The following is a 20,578-nucleotide window of genomic DNA, read 5'->3' as shown; positions in this document are numbered from 1 at the left end:
AGAAGCCCCCCTCCCCACCGCAGGGGGAGATCTTACCTCATAATATCCATCAATAAAGACCGTGATCATCTGGGGGTTGACCCCTTGAGCTGACAGCAGGGAGCGCAGCATCCTGGGGGCCAGGAGAGGAGAGAGTGAAAATGTGCTTGCTTGAAAGTCTGGAGTCTCTTTAACAGACTGAATGCCATGGTAACGGGGAGGGGGGGTGCCATGCAAGAGCCTTGCACAAGTGTCTTCTCTCTCAGATGGAGGGGGAAGCGGGCCCTCTCAGACCCCAGGGTCAGGCCCCTGCTCTCTTTCCTGGGAGTGTCCAGCCCTCCTGCAGAGGGCACCGGGTGAGAGACGGTCGCCTGGCGACATGCTGAGCCAATGATGAAACTTGCGCACCAGAAGAAGGAGACGGTTCAACACTCAAGTGAGGCCTAGATCCCTTGGGTGGGGGGTGGTGAGGTCCTTGCAAACCCCGACATTGCCCCATACTCCCTTCCCATGGCGAAGCTGGGAGGGTAATGCCTATCATCACTCAGAGTTGGCCAGCAGGGATGGAGAAAAATCCCTTGAGGACTACACAACACACTAACCTGCCCCCAGGACAAAGCCACCCACCCGTGGGGCATTCAGAACCCCACCACTACCTGCTCCCGCAGCATTTTGTGGCTGGGCTACTCACGAGTTGGCCACTAGGAAGACACCCTTGAAGCCTTCTGGGAAAGCAAAGGAGACTAGCGGGCGACTCCTCCGGCTAATGACATCAGAGAGCGGGATCCCCAAGAAGAACGGGAGTGCCTGCATTGCCCGGGGTTATTCGGAGCCAGGACCGGGTACAGAAGCACAGCCGTTCCCAGTGCTCCATCTGCACTAGCTGGAGATGGAGTGATCTCATGGGGCTTCCCCAGCTTGGCTTTCTATGGACCCTGCAAGAGAGATCCAATGCTTTCCCCGGGACATCCCTCCACAGCCCATGCAACGTCCCGCCAAGCACTCACCTGTACAGGTAATTGGGTCTGTTCCCTGCAATGACAGCCACAGGCACATTAAAGACTTTATTGTCCTTGAGCTGGAAGAGAAAAATGTTTGTGATAAGGGCTTTGGGAAGCCACTAGGAGCCACCCGCCCAGCCCCGGGCCCCGACAGCCCTGAGAAGAACCAGTGACGTCTGCAAGGTTTACGAGCCCTGCCCACAGCGAGGGGATCTCATGGGAGTCAATTCACCACCCAGCTGTCCTTCCTCTTTATTTCAAGAGAGGGGACAGCACTGTTCTCATCCAGCCTTGAAACAGAGCAGAGACCCTTTGCCCACAAGGAGAACCCTGGTGCAAGGATGATGGCCTCATTCAGTCCATCTTAGACACCTTCAGATGTCCTCCTGCCCCACCACGGCAGGCTGGGATCCGGGCAGGGCAGGGCTGGGCCCGGTCACTACTTGGCTGCGGGACAGCTAAAGAATCCTGGGGCTGCAGGGGGGAGGAAAAAAAAATCGCATGGTGATTGTTTCGGCAAGGTTCTCTCTTCAGGACTGATCCCAGGCCTCGGCCTGGCCTGAGAGGAATGCCAGGTGACTGGAGATGCCAGCTGTCAGGTAAGAGATGCCACAGGGGTCCTGCCCGCTTGCTGCCATTTCGGACCCAAGAGCACTTTTTGCTAGACCGTAACAGAGCCCTAGTCCAGAAGGGAGTGCCAGACCAGGAGGTCATCACTGACCACCACCCGGCCAGCCCACACCAAGCCCGACGGTTACAGCCCTCAGGAGGCTGGACTGAGGTGTGCCACGGGCAGGGAACAGAAGAGACGGCAGTGTCAGGAATGCTCCAGGCCCCTGCCACGGCAGGGAATGGACGTAGCGAGATCTACCCTGGTGTGTACGAACCCTCGTGCCCTAGCTACTCTACCACAGTCGTCCCTGGCCGTTTCAGAGAGACACTGCAGCATCCTTCCCTTCCCTTCCCACAGCCAGGTGCATTCGGGGAGCCCGCTGGAGGTGGCATGCCGCGCAGAAGCAGGCCGACGTGATTTCAGCGGGAGCCCTCTGTGCTCCGTCTATCCCGAAGCCTCCTGCAGACGTTATGCCAGGGGAGGGCCACGCACCGCTCCATGCTCAGCTGGCGGCAAGGGCTTCCCGCTCCCCTTCCTCCGCTCGCGCTTGGAGGGGAAGACGACCGCTGGCCGTTGCACACTCACGGGATCAGGGTTGAACTCGATGGGCGTGGGGTCTTTGCAGCTGCAGACGCTGCCGTAACCTTCCACCTTGGTGCAGAACCTCCACCGGCGGCGGTTCAGCTCCGTGTCGGGCCAGCGGCACTCGGCATCTGCGGGGGAACGGGAGACTAGCCGAGTTCAGACCACTGCTCGGGGCGGGAGGGGAGAAAGCAGGCAGCTCACCCCTTTGTGCCAGGGCACAGCCCTGCTGCCCTGGCATTTCACTGCCCCCACCTGCAGCCTCAGCTGTCGTGCCATGGCTTACTGCCGTTGGTGGCCACCTGGGCCGAGCGGATGCCTTCGCAGAAGTGCAGCCAGCCTCTGTCCGCTGCCCTGGGTGGGCACCCAGGCTCAAACCCTACAGGGGCACAGAAAGCCCTGGCAGCTGGATGAGCGCAGAAGGAATGGGAGCTCTGAACGGCATGGTCCAGAGAGATTTCTTCCAACTTCTATTTTAAGACCCACCCTAGGCATTCACAAACAATCCCTTGGAAGCAGGAAAAGGAAACCCACTCCTTTATCTCCTCCCCTCCTCCTGGCAGAAGCATGCTGGTTTGTTATTGTAGGGTTGCTAAGAAAATAAAAGAGCAAGCACCGGATTTACAACAGAAGCACCAATTCCGTTTTAACGCCCAGTCCTGTATTAATGAGGTCGGCGGCTTTAAAAAGGAAGAAAAAAAACCCAACCCCAAACAAACCACCACTTCCTAGCCGCCAGAAACGGCCCTGTCAGAACAATGCAGCCTGAAGTCAGCTCCCATCACCCCCCAGTGCAAATTCCTCACCGAGGGGCTTGCACACAGCTCTGCCTCACCCTCCCAGAAGAATACCATCCCTGAGATATGGCAGCACAGGTTTGAGAGAGAGACCCCAAACCTCCCCATGCCCTCCACAAGGCCTCACAGTGCTGGCATCTGATTACTTGTAGGCCAGCAGCACCTCCAGGCCACAGCTGAGCTCAGAACTCCATTGCGCTAGGCGCTGTACGGCCATCGTGAGAGCCAGCGCCTGCCCCACAGAGCTTACAAAGTGGGGGGCACAGAAGGGCGAGTGGACGTACACAGTATCAGAGCCAGGAATAGAATCCAGATCCGAGCCGAGAGCCCCATCCACTAGGCCACACTGCCCCTCCTCCCCAATCATTTCTCATCTCCATGGGGCCAGATTTACAGCAGAATCTGGTTTCCCACCCCCCGCCAACCTCTTTCAACCCCGCCCTCCCACCCGCCCCCACTGAGAATGGGGGTTGATCTCTTCTTGAGAGGGGTTCTCCAGCTGCAGGTGCTGAGGCAGAGCCAGGGTCTCCCCGCAGCGTCCGTCTCTCTCCTGCAGCCCTCACCTCTTATCCAAGCGAGGCGTGCGATGGGGCGCCCGCCCACCCAGCGGCTCTCTGCCCCGGTCTGGAGGAGCCCCCCCCGATTCACCTACCTTCCACGGAGGTCAGCTGGACTTCGGTCTTCAGCAAGACGGGGTCCCCCCATGTGGAGAGCGCCGGAGACTTGGAATGCTTCTCGCCATACACCTCGCCTGAGGGGTGGATGTGCAGTCAGACCCAGGGTGCTGCCGAACGGCACTCAGATACCCAACCATGCCCGTCTCCCTGGCCGCTGTACAGAGCCAGCCAGAACCCACGTCATCACCGAGAGACCAGCTGGTACCTCCTACCCTCCAACAATGACAGGTGCTTGAGAAGGAGACGTGTCTCCCTCCCCCCAACACTCAACCTGCACCCAGGGCGCAGGCTCCCATGGCCAAAAGATGTCAACTCTGCTCGGACACCGCAGGGTAAGGACGGGGTTTGTGGGATTACCCCCCGTGCCCCCACTCACTGAGGGGATGCCATTTCCGTCCAGTTAGCCAGAGTCCATCCCTTCTGTCTCCCCTCCCGTCTGGCCCCGGCCGGAGCAGGGCTCTCACCTCCTTTCTTCCCCACAAAGCTCCACATGTCCCTCCAGCTGAGGGACGAGGCGACCTGGCTTCCCAAGCTCTTCAGGAGGCTCTTTGCTGAGTCTTTAAGGTGGAAGGAGCCTTCGTCCTGGAACGGAACAAAACACATCGTGAGGTGGCATCTTCCCCTGCTCTGAACCGGCAGCATCCATCTCCCACTGCAGCCAGCAGGGTGGTCTTCCCATCGTTCCCCCTCTAAATCCCACTGGAGGCTCAGCCCCAGAGAGCCACGTTTCGGAGCTGGCGGTTGGAAGGCCTCTTCCGCTCACTCCCCCCAGCAGAGCTCGCTGATGCGCACCGGCTGCAGGGCGATTCACCCCCCTGCGAATTGAGGGCGCTAAGCAGACCCACAGGGAAGGTCAGAGCAGCCATGCGTTTCCGACTCAGGATCGCTGCCCTTGCAAAGATCAGACAGAAAGAAAGACGTTGCCTCTGGGTCACAACGGATAGTAAGTTGCATGATGGATTAAAAAAAAGTTTATCTTAATTCCTCTGGGGAACGTATCTTCCAAGCTATTTCCCACCTGAGACAGGCGATGCCGCATGCAAGTGTCAGTCAGAAATCAGGAAATGGAACAGTTTAAATAGAAAGGCACAGGGAGTTTTGGACGTAGAGCGTTTCAGAGAAGCTGTAGCTGAAGGATGCTTTATAGGACAGAAAATGCACAAACCCCCAAGAGTGACAGAAAACAATGGGGGAGGATAACACCCATCCAGATGCTCTTCCCACTCATGCTGGTGGGAGACAGGAGTAACCCCATTCTGCTCAACAGCAGTACCCTGCGGTCACATTTAAGTGTTTTCAAACAAACACCCTTTTGCTTTCTCCAAGTGGGGGGGGGGGGGGGGGGAGACGGGGCTATCTGAAAACTCGCGCACGATCCTCCTTCAAAACTCCCCTTTGCCAGGATGCCTACAAAAAAAACTTGACAACGGTTCGACTGCTGGTGTGCCGAGACCACTGTCGGTCAGGCTGACCAATACGGCCACAGTTTCCTTGGGCTTCCCTGTCCGTCTATATTCATTTGATGCCTCGTCTTATACTTAGATTGTAAACTCCTTGGGGGCAGGCACTCATTTTTTTCTGCATTTGTATCGCGCACAGCAGAGTGGGGTCCTGGCCTGTAATTGGGGCTCCTAGGTGTTACTGTAATAAATAAGGTACGGATTCCTTGGCATTCCCATCATATAAATAATGAGCTGGAGGAGAATGGGGCTCACTGTCTGACACATGTGTTAGAACGTTCATGAGACAAGACTGCAGGGAAGCAGAACCAGCCTGGGCCTTGCTAGAGCTTGATCCGCGTCAGTGACGTGATCTGCAGTCTCCCTCGGCGTCAGACCCACCTACCTTAATAGAGAAGATCAGGATGCGGCCACGAGCGATCATGTTGAGGAAGAGGACCATGGCTTCGTCTTCATGGGGTGAGTAGGTGTCAAACACCCTCTTGGCCATCACGTGACCCTGCAGATGTTCAAACACATGGCACACCCTGCATGATGCACGTACACCAGGCCCCCGGACACGAGCACCACCCAAAACTCCTCACTGGAGGAAATTCAGGAAGGACAAATGCCAAATATTCCACTTAGGAAGGCCCAATCAATTGCACATGTACGAACTGGGAAAATGACTGCCTAGGAAAGAGTACTGTAGAAAGGGATCTGGGGGTCGTAGTGGATCACAAGCTAAATATATGAGTCAACAGTGTAACCCTATTGCCAAAAAAAAAAAAAAGCGCAAACATCATTCTGGGATGTATTAGCAGGAGTGTTGTAAGCAAGACAAGAGAAGTAATTCTTCCGTTCTACTCCGTGCTGATTAGGCTTCACCAGGAGTATTGTGTCCAGTTCTGGGGGCCACATTTCAGGAAAGATGTGGACAAACTGGAGAACATCCAGAGAAGAGAGCACCAGGAAATGTCCGGCAAGGCGCCGCGACAGATAAAGAGATTGTGGAAAATGCCACTCCATCATGCCACAAAGGTCTAGAACACCCGCCTCGTCACCCACTAAAATCAAGAAAACCCCACCGGTCTCAAGCCACAGCCCGCCTTGCGGATGGTAAGGATGTTCGCCGCAGATGGGCTGAAGCCCGGGCAGCTGCCGGCCCACCAAACAAAAATCTCATCGACGTCCCAACTGTGCAAGTGCCGGGTTTCTGCTCTCCACGGCGCATGTGGACCTGTATCCGCCCCCAACGGGGGAGAGGAATGTACTTACTTGTATAAGTAGGGGCATAGCGAGCAGATCAAGGGACGTGATCGTCCCCCTCTATTCGACACTGGTGAGGCCTCATCTGGAGTACTGTGTCCAGTTTTGGGCCCCACACTACAAGAAGGATGTGAATAAATAGGAGAGAGTCCAGCGAAGGGCAACAAAAACGATTAGGGGTCTGGAACACATGACTTATGAGGAGAGGCTGAGGGAACTGGGATTGTTTAGTCTGCAGAAGAGAAGAATAAAGGGGGATTTGATAGCTGCTTTCAACTACCTGAGAGGTGGTTCCAAAGAGGATGGCTCTAGACTATTCTTAGTGGTAGAAGAGGACAGGACAAGGAGTAATGGTCTCAAGTTGCAGTGGGGGAGGTTTAGGTTGGATATTAGGAAAAACTTTTTCACTAGGAGGGTGGTGAAACACTGGAATGCGTTACTTAGGGAGGTGGTAGAATCTCCTTCCTTAGAAGTTTTTAAGGTCAGGCTTGACAAAGCCCTGGCTGGGATGATTTAATTGGGGATTGGTCCTGCTTTGAGCAGGGGGTTGGACTAGATGACCTCCTGAGGTCCCTTCCAACCCTGATATTCTGTGATTCTATGATTCTAAGAGCAACAAAAATGATAAAAGGTCTAGAAAACGACCTATGAGGGAAGATTGATAAAACTGGATTTGTTTAGTCTGGAGAAGAGAAGACTGAGAGGGGACATGATAACAGTTTTCAAGTACATAAAAGGTTATTACAAGGAGGAGAGAAAAAAATTTCTTATCAACCTCTGAGGCTAGGACAAGAAGCAGTGGGTTTAAATTGCAGCAAGGGCGGTGCAGGTTGGACATTAGGAAAAACTTCCACAAGTACTCCTTTTCTTTTTGCGAATACAGACTAACACGGCTGTTCCTCTGAAACCTTCCTGTCAGGGTAGTTAAGCAGTAGAACAAATTGCCTAGGGAGGTTGTGGAATCTCCATCATTGGAGATTTTTAAGAACAGGTTGGACAAACACCTGTCAGGGATGGGCTAGTTATTATGTTTGTCCTGCTTTGAGCGCAGGGGACCAGACTAGATGACCTCTCGAGGTCCCTTTCTGTCCTACGATTCACCAACCTTTCACCAGCTGTAAGGGTGAGCAACAGGGGATGGGGGAGGAGTGAGTTTGGGGGTGGAGCCTCAGAGGAAGAGGGAGCATGGGGGGTGGGGCCATGGTTTGGGTGCAGGTAGCTCCCCCCCCCTCCCCTTTTAGGAACCTTCCATTGCCCCTGCATCCTGGCACTCTGGAAAGCCAAAACTAGAGTTAAGTCTGCACTACATGAGCCAAAGCCCATCAACGCCAATGGAATGACTCCCACTGAAGTCTGTGGCCCCACCTCCAACTACTTCCAACCAGGGCTTTCCCAAGGCATTTCCTTTGAGGCTGCAACTTCCCCAGGCCGAGGCACCCAGCTCCCGGGGCTGAAGCATCCGGCTCACACACGGGTTCATCTGTTGCCAGATATTCCAAGGCAGCTCCACTTTTGTGAGCTGGGCTAGCAAGGGAGAAACCCACCCAGTGCTTTTGTACCATTGCAAGAGAAGGGGTTCAGAGATTTCTCTTTGGCCTGGAGAAATGCAAGACTGGCTTACGCATGTAGCTAGCCCTCATCGAGGAACAGTGTCACTGGGCAGGAATGCCAGACAGCCCTGCCCGAACACATGCAGGGACAATCGGTGCGATTTACCGTAGCCTGATTTAACACAATGATGTGGATCCCTCTGCCCTGCTCTCGAGCGTCATCTTCCAAGACCTGCGGGAGGGAGAAACGTTGTTACAATCCGCCAGGCCTCCCCAATTCTTTCCCAGGAACTCCTCCACCCCAGTGGTGGCAGCTGGGTTTGTCACACAGCTGCTCCTACAGCGGGAGAATTCACTAAACTTCAAATTCCAGCCCCTTCGCTGGTTTCTCCAATTCGCGGCAGTGGGCCACCTGCTACCACTGTACTCAGCACAAGCCATCCTCGGAAGAAAGAAAGAGAGGGTGGAGAATTAGACGCTAAGCCTTAGTCTGATCCTAGCTCATTGAGTCAATAGGAGCTTTACCATTGACTTCAATGGCAGCAGAAGTAGGCTTACACTCAAGCCATTCAATTGTTGAGCATGGCAAAGGCCTGAGCTGCATTCTGCTTGGACGAGGAGCTCCAGGAAGAGCTTCAGTTCAAGGTCTGGGTGATGGAGATCAGGTCTGTTCTGGTTCCACCCAAGCCAGTTCTCCCGCCCTCGGCTCCCGTGGGTAACCTGCAGCCTCCTGTACCAGCCACTCACCGTCGTCCCGTCCACAGCCACGTAGACCTTCGACCGGCTGGAGTACACCTCGATGTCCAAGACCTTCCTGGTGCTGGTGGGGCGGCGCAGGCTCTCCAGATGCTGCACACCTTCATCTAAGGAGAGAGGGGTGCCTGAAGACTCAGCCCTACCTGCCTAGTTGTGGCTCAGTGCAACGAGGACCAGCGGGTTCCCCTCAGTGGATGGGGGAGATTCCCAACCTATCACCACAACACGTGCTTTCTTGCCACTCCCAGCAGGCTGCAGCATCTCTCTTTACAGATCTGGTGGGATGTTCCAAAACATCCTTCCACCAAGCCCAGCTGACGTGGCCCCTGGTGCTTGAGGGACCAGGTGGCAAAGCTTGAGGACCTCCAGCTCTTTAATTACTCCTGATGAGGGAGAAGGGGAGGAAGTGCCAGCCTCACCCACCACCTGGCCTTTCCCAGTTGGGGTGTCAGTCCAGCCCTGGGTGAACAGAAGTCCATGTCTCCAGAATCCACCGTGGCTGGCAGTCTGAACAGAGCGGTCAAGGCCGGATAAGGTGACCATGCACGCATTCCCAGAATGCCAGACTTTCCAGTACTTCTGGGAATAGCGTGGGCCCACCCCTGCCGGCATGACCTTGCTTGCGTGATGCGTACAATGTCACACTGCACAGAGAATGCAATTTGGAACAGCACGCCACTCCACCCTCTGTCTGGTTTAGTCTCAACACTGGATGGGGGACAAACCACCCAAAAGAGAGGGCTATCTGGTCTAAAGCCGGATGAACGGCCTAGCAAAGGATGGAGCAGACCTAGAATGACGTATTATCTCTAGCAGCATGCAGAGGGTTCATTCAACGTCATAGCTAGGGCTGGTCAAAAGTTTTCCATCAAAAATTGTCTTTCCAGCAGATAAACGGGGGTTTCGGTTACACAATTTCCCTCCCCCTCCCCTCACAAAAAGGGTTGCTTTCTGGAAAAGATTTCAACGCTTCCCTCAAAACCACCAAAATCCTGAAAGCTGAAATATTTCAGTTTTGACATATCGCCCTAGTACCTCATGGGAGTTGTAGTCCTGTTTCCTCTCATCCCCATTCTCTTCTATGGGCTGGGCTCTCTAGACAAACTTGATGTCTAGTTGGCAGCCGGTATCAAGCAGAGTGCCCCAGGGGTCAGTCCTGGGGCTGGTTTTGTTCAACATCTTCATTAATGATCTGGCTGATGGGATGGATCACACCCTCAGCAAGTTCACGGATGACACTAAGCTGCAGGGGGTGGGTGGGTGGGGTAGATAGGCTGGAGGGTAGGGATTCCCAAACTGGCGGATTGGGTCAAAAGAAATCTGATGAGGTTCAACAAAGACAAGTGCAGAGTCCTGCACTTAGGACGGAAGAATCCCATGCACCGCTACAGACTAGGGACCGAATGGCTCGGCAGCAGTTCTGCAGACAAGGACCTGGGGATTACAATGGATGAAGCTGAATATGAGTCAGCAGTGTGCCCTTGTTCCCAATAAGGCTAACAGTAGTTAGCTGCATTAGTAGGAGCAGTGCCATCAGATCGAGGGAAGTGATTATTCCCCTCTATTCGGCACTGGTGAGGCCACATCTGGAGTGTTGCATCCGGTTTTGGGCCCCCTACTACAGAAAGGATGTGGACAAATTGGAGAGAGTCCAGCGGAGGGCATTGAAAATAATTAGGGGTCTGGGGCACAGGACTTACGAGGAGAGGCTGAGGGAACTAGATTCTTTAGTCTGCAGAAGAGAAGAGTGAGGGGGGATTTGATAGCAGCCTTCAACTACCTGGAGGGGGTTTCCAAAGAGGATGGAGCTTGACTGTTCTCAGTGGTGGCAGATGCCAGATCAAGCAGTAAGGGTCTCAAGTTGCAATGGGGGAGGTCTAGGTTGGATATTAGGAAAAACTATTTCACTAGGAGGGTGGTGAAGTACTGGAATGGGTTGCCTAGGGAGGTGGTGGAATCGCCATCCTTAGAGGTTTTGAAGGCCTGGCCTGACAAAGCCCTGGCTGGGATGATTTAGTTGGGGATTGGTCCTGCTTTGAGCAGGGGGTTGGACGAGATGACCTCCTGAGGTCTCTTCCAACCCTAATCTTCTTTGATTCTATGAAACTACATCTCCCAGGATGTACCAGGTCAGGGGACTCCCCATGATGCAATCGCTGCCCTTCACCATGAGGTACGACCATGGTGCACCATGGGAGATGTAGTCCCACAAGGAGCCTAGCCTATACAGTAGAAGAGTAAGCGCACATGGCACCTGAAATACAACTCCCATAAGGCACCACGGCAGCATTTCCAACTAAAAATATTTTTGGTTTAGATTTTGTTTGCCAAACAAAGTGGACGTTTCCCCCCCCATGGAAAGTTTTGACAAAGCCTGTTTTCTAACCAGCTCTGGTTACGGCACGGCCGCACGCATTGGCAAGGTAGCATGGGAATGCGTCGACTGCTGCCGCCTTGACCCAGGCCCCTCAGACTCACCATAGTCTTGGGCAGACTCCTCCTCCCCCTCGCTGGCAGCTCTTCTAGTGTCCAAGATCAGCTTAATATTCACAATCACAGTCACAAGCAGAAAGAGGATGGCACCCATCTGCAAGGCAAAAAGTTCTGGGTCAGTTACACGCCGCACAACAACGTGTTAGGATAAACCACAATATGATCCTCACAGAGGATCTCAGATAGCCATAGTTTTCCCTACCACACAGAAGAAAGGGTGGTCCAGTGGCTAGGGTGTTTGTGTAGAACTTGAAACACCCAGGTTCAATTCCCATTTCTGCCACACTCTTCCTGTATGATTTGGGCTAGTCACTTAGCCTTGCCGTGTCTCAGTTTCCCCACCTGTACCATGGGGATAACACCCCTGCCTCACAGGGGTGCGTGAGGAGGGGAAAAATCAACCACATTAGAATAGTGCAAACGTCAGGAGATTCAGAATTACACCTCTGACAGAAACCTTAACTCCCCCTGCATTACGATCTGGGCGCGTGAATCGCTGCAGAGATGAGCGCAGTCAGAGGTCTAGGGGAAAGAGAGAAGAGCAGTATTTTATTTCCTCTGCCTGCCTGGAGACAGCAATGCAGTCACCTCCATGACACTGAACGCTGCAGAGAACGTCACATGGCCCAGCTGCCTGTGACGCTATCGTAATGAAAGAGCCCATCGTAAGGCAGACCTACGAGGAGACAGAGGTCTCTTCTGGAACTTCAGGGGTGAGCTTCCTGTATCAATTGCCTTCCCTACTCCAATGCAATCCTCCCCCAGTCACCTTTGGGCTGAGGACACAGCAGGAGATAGAAATGACCTTTCAGGGCTGAAATTGAGACAGAAAGGGTGACCAGTCCCCTAAGCACAGGGACTGGGGCTCTGGCGATCTGAGTTCAAATCCTGGTGTTGCCATGCTCCCTGCGTGACCTCGGACAAGTCGTAGAATGACTCTCACCATGTTAGTGTCCCTCTCATCTGTAAAAGGAGGCGGATACCCCTCATTTGGGGTAGGGACCGGTTTAGACGCCAGGGGGGCTATATACATAGTTTGAGTCACAAAAGCTGGAAGTCACTAAAGTAGCTGATCACTTTCCCACTGGAAGCAATACTCCTATCCTCAAAGCCATGGGAAAGAGCAACAAACAAGAGACAAGGTTCCTTTACTCTGCTACATACTCTGGTGCCCGGCCTGCCGGCTTTAGCTCTAGTTAATACTCAGAGAACCTTCCACCAAAGCAGCCGGCACCAGATTATTTATGACTGCAAGGTTGGAAACTGACCAATGGAGAATGCCACTTGCTCACTGGGCACCGAATACGTCTATCACACACTCAGCAGATGGGGGGGCAGGTCCACTGAGCCACATGGCCTCAGACCAGCCTGGAGTTTTGTTATTGTCTACCGCCACTTGACTTCTATTAGCAACTGCCTCATTATACCAGTGGAGCTGTGTCTAGGAGCCAGGCTATGGGGAAAGACAGCAGATAAAAAACAAGAGCCGATTAGTTGGTTAAGCCTGTTGGAGAGGAGCAATCCAGCAAGAGAAAGCCACCCTCCCAGCTACCCCTTCTGCTCCAGCTTGTCATTGAAGCACCCAGAGTTTTTCCTCTCGCTGGTGGTAGCCAGAGTAGGCAAGAGCAGGCTGGTTCCAGGGAGCTTGCTGCAGTGTGCCAGCCCAGATTTTGTTACTGACGCCAACAGCGTCGTTACATTGGTACTGAAGAGCCTTTAGATAGCACCAGGGTCTTATACAGCTCTGCACAGAAACACGTTCCCTTCTTGTGAAGGCTCACACACACACACAGCACAGAGCACAGAAAGGGCTCCAATATAGGCCACATGGGCTGGGAGGATGCCACTCTCCTGCGGAGCGGCTGCGAGGCTACCTAGACTAGCGGCCATGCAGCAAGATAGAAGGCGCATCCATGGGTTTGGATGACTGGATTTCCATTGCAATGCCCATCGAGCTAGAATATCAATCCCAAGGGCTACGGGCCGCTGATTACATTCATCAGGACAGCCTAAAGGTGTGCTGCTTTTGGACAGGAGGGTCAGACACAGGAGCAGATCCTGCCCGACACAGGGGTAAAGGGCTTGTTTAACAGAAGAGCAGTGCCACCAAATCAGGGTCAACAATGCACAAGTAACAGGATGGGGAAGGGGATGCAGAGCGAGCAGCCAGCACAGGCTCCGTGGCTCTCTGACATGGGAGCAATACCATCAGTTTCCACCCACCCCACTGCGAAAGTGCTTCTTAAAAAGGTCCCACCCTTGTCCAATACAAATCAGAACCCGACTGGTTCACACCTGGCCATTTGCTTTATCTACAAACTGAAGCAGCTGTAAAGCTTGCCACATCCCATATACTGAGGAGCTATTAGACTCCCAGGCCCCCTGTTTGGGTTGTTTATTAGCCAGGGCTTATCAATAGAAGCTATAAATATCCTTAGCTGGTGGTGGCAGTAGGAGCAGCTAAGGCATCGACTCAGGATATCTGGGTTCTGTCCCTCACTCCACCACTGACTCACTGGGTGATCTCAGACAAGTCACTTCTTTTCTCTCTTCCTGTTTCACCATCTGAAAAATGGGGCCACACCAACAGCACTAAGGGCTGGCAAAGCTTAATTTTCTATGGAGGTTTTTCAGCAGCGCCCATCACAGCAGTACTCAAGCCCTGATCAGGCCACGTCAATGTACAAAGCATAGATCATAACAGATTCTTCTCTTCACCTCTCACCAAGTTTTAGTTCATCAGAGTTACAGTTTTGCTTTGAGATCCTCAAATGGAAGCTGACAGGCAAGTCAAGTGACTTAATTCTTGAGTAACAGGTTAATACCCCCTTTAAATTTTCCCACCCTGGCACGGGCTCATTCCCTTCACCCCTCGCCCACCACTCTCCCACAGCTAGGTCCCGAGTCTCGGTAGGACGCACACCAGGCTGGCCAGCAAGCTGCAGAACTGTGCGGCTTTCCACAGCTGCTTCTGAAGCAGCCGCCCAATGCCTCCGGCATGTCCATCCCCATCAGCTGATCACTTCCAAAGAGACTCAACCAGATCTTCAGCTGGGGTCAAACTGGCTTCAATAGAGCAACACCAGCTGAGAATCTGACCTTCAGCTTTCTGGAGTGCACACACACACGTGCACTTGCCAGCGCTTTATTACAGGGCCTCTAAACTATTTGCTTCTGCACACGCAGAGGCAGGATGGTCTAGTGGTTACAGCCCTGGCCTAGGACTTGGGAGTCCCTGCTCTGCCACAGATTCTCTGTGTGACCCTGGGCTTAGCCTTTCAACATCCCCATTGTACAGACGGCGTCACAGCACTTTCTTAGAAAGTGAGAACGGCCAGACTGGGTCAGAGCAATGGTCCACCTAGCCCAGGATCCAGTCTTCCAACAGTAGGCAATGCCAGGTGCTTCAGAGGGAATGAACAGAACAGGCAGTCATCAAGTCATCCATCCTCTGTGGTCCACTCCCAGCATCTGCCAGTCATAGACTGGGGGCACCCACATCATGGGGTTGCATCTCTGACCATCTTGACTAATAGCCATTGATGGATCTATGCTCCATGAATGTATCTAATTCTTTTATTTAGAGGTTTGGCCTTCACAACATCCCCTGGCAAGGAGTTCCACAGGTTGCTTATGTGTTATGTGAAGTAATACTTCCTTTGGTGTGTTGTAAACCTGCTGCCTATTAATTTCATTGGCTGACCTCTGGTTCTTGTGTTATTCACTCCCTCACGTAACACTTCCCTATTCACGTTCCCCACACCAGTCATGCTTTTATAGACCTCTATCATATCCCCCCCCCCCCCCCGCATAGTCGTCTCTTTTCCAAGCTGAGACGTCCCAGTCATTTTAATCTCTCCTCATGTGGAAGTTGTTCCATCCCTTAATCATTTTTGTTGCTTCTCTCTGTACCTTTTCTAATTCTAACTTATCTTTTTTGACATGGGACCATCTGGAACTGCACACAGTATTAAAGATGTGGGCATACCATGGATTTATACAGCGGCATTATGATATTTACTGTTTTATTACCGATCCCTTTCCTAATGGTTCCTAACATGGTTACCGTTTTCGACTGCCGCTGCACATTGAGTGGATGTTTTCCGACACTATCCACAGTGACTCCAAGCTCTCTTTCCTGAGCAGTAACAGCTAATTTAGATCCCATCATTTTGTGTGTACACTTGGGATTCCCCCCCCCCCGCAATGTGCATTACCAGGATGTCATGAGGACATATACAGTAATTGCAAGATGCTCAGAAACTGTGGCGATGGGGCAGCTCCTGAGATAGACTGACAAATAAATCAAAACCATGTTCCGCTAGGAGCGAAGAAAGAGCTACCCACTCCCCCTGCAGCACGGAGAACGAGAGCATCTCTCTTGGTAGCGCACAGGGATCACACAACAAAAAATGGACTGGCTCTAGTTTCCCTGGCCAAGATCACAGCGGAGAAGCCATATTAGTCGAAGCCTCACAAGGATTTCCCTTTCCCCCTGGATGCCAAACCCAGAGCTAGAGTTCAAAACTAGGCCCCAAGCAAGCCCACCCTCCTCTCCTGGAAATGCTCTTTAACAGTTGTTGAGCTGTGCTTGTCCCAGTAATAAACAACATCTAACCACTGGTGAAGTCCATAAAAAAACCCTTTGTCTGCTGAAGAAAAATCTTTAACTGGCTGCAGGCACTTGCTGTAGCTAAAGGAGGGTCAGACTCATTCCATTCTGCATTTTAAGAGTACAATGTAATTCAGGTGGCTTCTGACTGGACAAGTTATTCTGTTCCACCATGTTAGGTCACAGGGGCTGCAGCCGCTTCCACCAACACAGAGACTCCATAATCCATGGGCTTTGCAAGTTTATCTTCTTTAATCCCCATAGGCAGGATTCGCATTACTCCAGAGAACTCACCTGGCATAGCCGCCTGACGGCTCTCTGATTCATCAGCTTGTACTTCCAGGCGAGGTACCAGCTCCGGTTTTTCCGCGGGACAAACTGTTTGGCTGGAGCGTTGGGTTTCCACTCATCCATTATCACGGGGCGAGGAGGATGGGTGAGGGGAGCAGCCTGGGGCAGCTGTCAGGATCTGGTAGGCTCCGGTCCCATTCCTTCGAGGGTCCCTGCTGCGACAGGATCAGCAGGTGCAGAAGACCTGTGGTTGAACCAGGAAGGGATAACCTCTTCCACCCACTCCCGGCCTGACACTGGGCAGGGAAGGAAAAGAAGAGGACGTGCAGGTGCTCTGGATCAGAGTGACCCTTAGGGCAGGGAGTTAGCTGCAGGGCAGACAGATGTCACCCCGAGCCAACGTCAGTGCAAACATCAGCCCCTAGCACAATCAGGAGTGATAATTTGCTAGCAGTGTGAGCATCCCCACCCACTATTTCTGGGCTGAGGGGCAGGTGTCGTGATCCGCGACGCTTGGCTCAAGGGGTTGCCAGGAGCTCTGTCCCTGGGCCACCGGTTACAACCTGGCAGAGGCTGGTAGCCACCAAGAGCCATTTACTGACCTGCGTGGAGTGAGCTGGTGGCTTCAGTCCAGGTCCTAATGGAACAGGTGTCTGCAGCAGGGACAGCAGCATTGGCATGCTGCGCAGCGGGAAACCGAGCTCTGCTCTCACCCCACACTGCCCCAGACCCTGGTCCGGGCTCATTAGCTAGGGGGTGAGGGCACTCTCCTGCCGTCCCGCCCCACGCTGTTCCAGGGGCTCCCTGAGAACGCCAGGGAAGCAGCCACACTAAGCCAGGGGAGTCTGTAAACCCACCGGGGTGCCATGCACACTAGACAGGATCGGGGGGGGGGGGCACAGAAACCCCCAAATCCCAGCTCCCCTTCCCACGACTTGCCCCGCACGCCCAACGGGAGTGCTCCAGCCGCAAGGTCACCGCCGTGCGCTGTAATATTGGGGGGGGGCCGGGGCAGGGCGCCTGGCAGGCAGGCTGAAGTATCTCTGTGGGGCCTGGGCTCAGAGAAGGTGGAGGGAAGGGGAGTTTTAAACGCTAAGCGAGTTAGGCCGGGGGTGGGGGGTAGGAGACCAGCTCCGGGGGGAATCCACTAGCAGAGCCCCCCTATGCTGGAGGGGGGCAACTGGGGAGGGCCTTCCCCCGCCTGCATCGCTCCTCCCCCGCCCCCTTGGTTCAGCCACCGGCGCACCTGTCCCGACGGAAGCGGCACCCGGCTTTGCAACAGTGTTGCCGGCGGGCCGGGCGGCCCCGGGGCCGGGCCGGCGGGTTACGGGCTCTCCCGGCTCTGCAGCGCCCGGGGGAAGCGCCCCGCCGGCGGCCCCTTGCAGCCGGGCCCCCTCCTCGGCGGGCGGGCGCTGGGCTCCGCGGAGCAGCCGCCGCCCCCGGTCGCGGAGCGGCAGCGGCAGCGGCGGCGGCGGCGGCGGCTCGGGGGAGGCTGGACTCGGCGCGCCCGCCTGCTTCCGGCGCGGGCCGCGCAGCCAGCAGCCTGCTCTTAAAGGGGAAAGCTGGCGGGGGGGGGGGGGGGTCCACTCCGGAGCCAGCGGCAGCTTCCCACGTGGCGTCAGGTGCCCCCCGTCCACACACACCCACTCTCTGGGGCGGGGGGGGGGGGGGTCTGTGCTCTGCTGGGAGGCCGCCGCTCGGGCCCCTGGGCGGGCCAGGAGACGCAGAGCGGGGCCAGGAGACGCAGAGCGGGGCCAGGAGGCTGGCGGCTCGCCCCTCTCCTTGCGCAGTGGCTGAGCCCGGAGGCCAGCGGGATCTCCCCGAGCCAGGAGGAAAAGGACGGTGCCAGCTGGGGCTGCTCCCCGGGAGGCAGTCGGCCTCATCGAGCGGTGCGTCCTGAGCCCTGTACTGCCCGCGGAGATTTTCCTGAAGGTCGGGGAATGCTTTGCGTTCCGGCCACAGCCATCGTCCAAGGCCCCGCCGGTACGGAAGTCGCATGATAACCCTATTTATTGTTTTATTAACAGACGAGGCAAACTGAGGGGCAGAGGTAGCGAGTGATCCCCCGAAGCTCACCCAGCAAGTCAGAGGAGGCCTTCAGCAGTGTTGCTAAGTCTTGGGATGTTGTTGTTGGTTTTTTTTTCATGAATCTGGAGATATTGGGAGGAGGGGTTCTTCAAGCCCCAGCTCTGGAGTCATGTGAGTTAGTGAGCCAGCTCAGTTTTCATTTAAGAAAATAAAGTTTCTGTCTCTTGTGGTTGCAGAATAAAGCTGGAAAATGTGAACTGAGGGCATGCTAAGGGCTCGGAAACCACAAGGCAGAAAGTACCCAACCTTTTAAATAAACATGATTTTAAAGCAAATATTAGGAATTTTTTTTTGGGGGGGGGAGGGTTTGACTCACGATTTTTGAATGATTGCGGCTTGCAGTGTTCCCACGTCCTCTTCCGTCTTCTTCTCTCTCAAGCAGGAAAGTCAAATCTATTTTAGATTTTTCTACAGTGCCCAGGTATGTGGTAACAAAGCACAGTGAGATTGACTGCAAGTAATTATTTGTATCACTAGAGGCCCCCCACTGAGATCAGAGCCCCATTGCATTAGGTGCTGTACATTCACATAGGTTAGGAACTAAGAGGAAAGGGATAGAGAATAAAACAGAAAATATCATAACACCACTATACAAATCCACGGCATGCCCACGCCCGCTCCTTGAATATTGTGTGCAGTTCTGGTCACCCCGTCTCAAAAAAGATATTGGAAAAGGTACAGAGAAGAGCAATGAAAAAGATGAGGGGTATGGAACAGCTTCCATATGAGGAGAGATTAAAAAGAGTGGGATTGTTCCCTTTAGAAAAGAGATGACTGGGGGAGATAGGACAGAGGTCTGTAAAACGATGAGTGGTGTGGCGAAAGTAAATAGGGAAGCGTTATTTACCCCCTTCACATAACACAAGAACCAGGGGTTATCCAATGAAATTATGAGGCAGCATGTTTAAAAACCAAACAAAAGGCAGTACTTCTTCACGCAACGCACAGTCAACCTGTGGAACTCCTCGCCAGGGGATGTTGTGAAGGCCAAAAGTCTAACTGGGTTCAAAAAAGAACTAGATAAGTTCATGGAGGATAGGTCCATCAACAGCTATTAGCAAGATGGTCAGGGCCCCACCCCCACACTTTGGGTGTCCCTAAACCTCCAACTGCCAAAATCTGAGACTGGATGATGGGATGGCTCACCCAAAATTGCCCTGTTCTGTTCATTCCCTCTGAAGTGTCTGGCACTGGCTGCTGTCGGAAGACAGGACACTGGGCTAGATGGACCATTGGCCTGACCCAGTATGGCCGTTCTTATGAGACAGTCTCTTCCCCAAAGAGCTTGCAGTCTAAATGGATAAGACAGAATTATTATCTCCATTGCACAGCTGGGGAAACTGAGGCACAGAGCGATGCAGTGATTTGCTGACGGTCACACAGGGAGTCTGTTGCAGAGCCAGGAACTGTACCTAGATCCCTGAATCCCAAATCGGATCCTTAACCACAAACCTTCCTTCCTTGCTAAACCAGTCTTGACAGACCAGGAAAAGAACTACCCCCCGAACAGTGCAGAGTCTGCAACCAGAGGTCAAACAAAATTGTCGTAGCAAAGTGGTTATGGTAAAATGGCTGTTTAAGAGAGAGGCTGGATTATGGAGGAGTACTTCGCTAGCAGTGGTACACGCCTGATCTTTCTCTGTTCTTGCCTGAGGAGTGGATGATTACTCTGGGGTTAAGAGATACCCTGAGGCCATGTCTCCTTGATATAGATCATAGCGATGTTGTCATCAGATACCTGGTGGTAAGAGAGAGCTGCCAACTGGACGCAGGCACTTTAAATAACAGATGCTCGGAGGCTTTGGGAGCTCCCCGAGATCTGTGCTCTGTCTGTACCAGTGAGCCATGCCAGATCGGGTGGTGCGCTCAGCTGCTATGTTTAGGAGGGTGATTGCTACCTTTATTTTGGGCGACTGCAGGACGGGGTATCCAGTCTCATGGGGGAAGCCAGACGTTGGGAAGGTGAAGGTCACAACATAAAGACTGCCTCCCCTCCCCCCAGCCCTCAGCCCTTTAATGGGAGGGTAGCACTGGCATGTATGAAACCAGCACTGGGGCCGGGGAGGATTAGGGGATCCATGTTCTTTTCCATTCAAGGGACTGACTCAGGCCCAGATCCTCCTCCTGTGGGCACGCTCGCCCAGGATAACTTGCGGGCTCACTTTTTTTTTCTTGCCGGTAATTCGCTCTCCTCTGAACTCCGAAGTGTCAAACTTTGCACAGGAGCGGAGGAAGGAAAATGAAATTAGACGTGCGTGAAAACTCGCTCTGCTGGCATCAAAAGAGTTCTGTGGGCTGACATCCCCCCCACCCCGCTGCCTTTGTGAGGGGCTGTTATTCCCAAGCCACAGCCATCCCAAGCCCTGCTCCTGAACGGGGGATCCCTGTGGACCTCCAGAGAGCAGTTTGCAGGATCAGGGCCCTGATCATG

The 20,578-nt window shown here is 53.7% G+C and overlaps 1 protein-coding gene and 1 long non-coding RNA gene across 6 annotated transcripts in view; one reads left to right on the top strand and one right to left on the bottom strand.

Moving 5' to 3' along the window:
* The window catches only part of POMGNT1 (protein O-linked mannose N-acetylglucosaminyltransferase 1 (beta 1,2-)), a 32,508-nt gene extending 15,028 nt beyond the window's left edge, over positions 1-17,480 (bottom strand). Inside the window, exons 1-11 of one of the 5 annotated variants that reach the window (XM_048861034.2) lie at positions 17,306-17,480; positions 16,063-16,303; positions 11,142-11,250; positions 8,655-8,770; positions 8,074-8,139; positions 5,495-5,608; positions 4,114-4,231; positions 3,625-3,723; positions 2,086-2,306; positions 987-1,057; positions 37-112 (exon numbers count right to left, since the gene is read on the bottom strand). In XM_048861034.2, the coding sequence (XP_048716991.1) occupies positions 37-112; positions 987-1,057; positions 2,086-2,306; positions 3,625-3,723; positions 4,114-4,231; positions 5,495-5,608; positions 8,074-8,139; positions 8,655-8,770; positions 11,142-11,250; positions 16,063-16,182 (1,110 nt within the window). In that variant the 5' untranslated portion in view covers positions 16,183-16,303; positions 17,306-17,480. Of the gene's footprint in view, positions 1-36; positions 113-986; positions 1,058-2,085; positions 2,307-3,624; positions 3,724-4,113; positions 4,232-5,494; positions 5,609-8,073; positions 8,140-8,654; positions 8,771-11,141; positions 11,251-16,062; positions 16,304-16,661; positions 16,719-17,305 lie in introns of those variants that run through there. The other 4 variants (XM_048861036.2, XM_048861038.2, XM_075131872.1 and 1 more) reach the window with 4 other exon arrangements.
* A 245-nt stretch (positions 17,481-17,725) lies between these two features.
* Positions 17,726-18,422, top strand: LOC142073039 (uncharacterized). Its single transcript, XR_012669742.1, has 2 exons — positions 17,726-18,042; positions 18,324-18,422. It is a non-coding gene; the product is annotated as an uncharacterized LOC142073039 (long non-coding RNA).
* The last annotated feature ends 2,156 nt before the right edge of the window (positions 18,423-20,578 follow it).

Source organism: Caretta caretta, chromosome 8 (assembly GCF_965140235.1).
Source record: "Caretta caretta isolate rCarCar2 chromosome 8, rCarCar1.hap1, whole genome shotgun sequence".
In the NCBI taxonomy this organism is placed as follows: Eukaryota; Metazoa; Chordata; order Testudines; family Cheloniidae; genus Caretta; species Caretta caretta.
The sequence above is the reverse complement of the archived record's forward strand: the minus strand, read 5'-3'. Positions and strand labels throughout refer to the sequence as shown.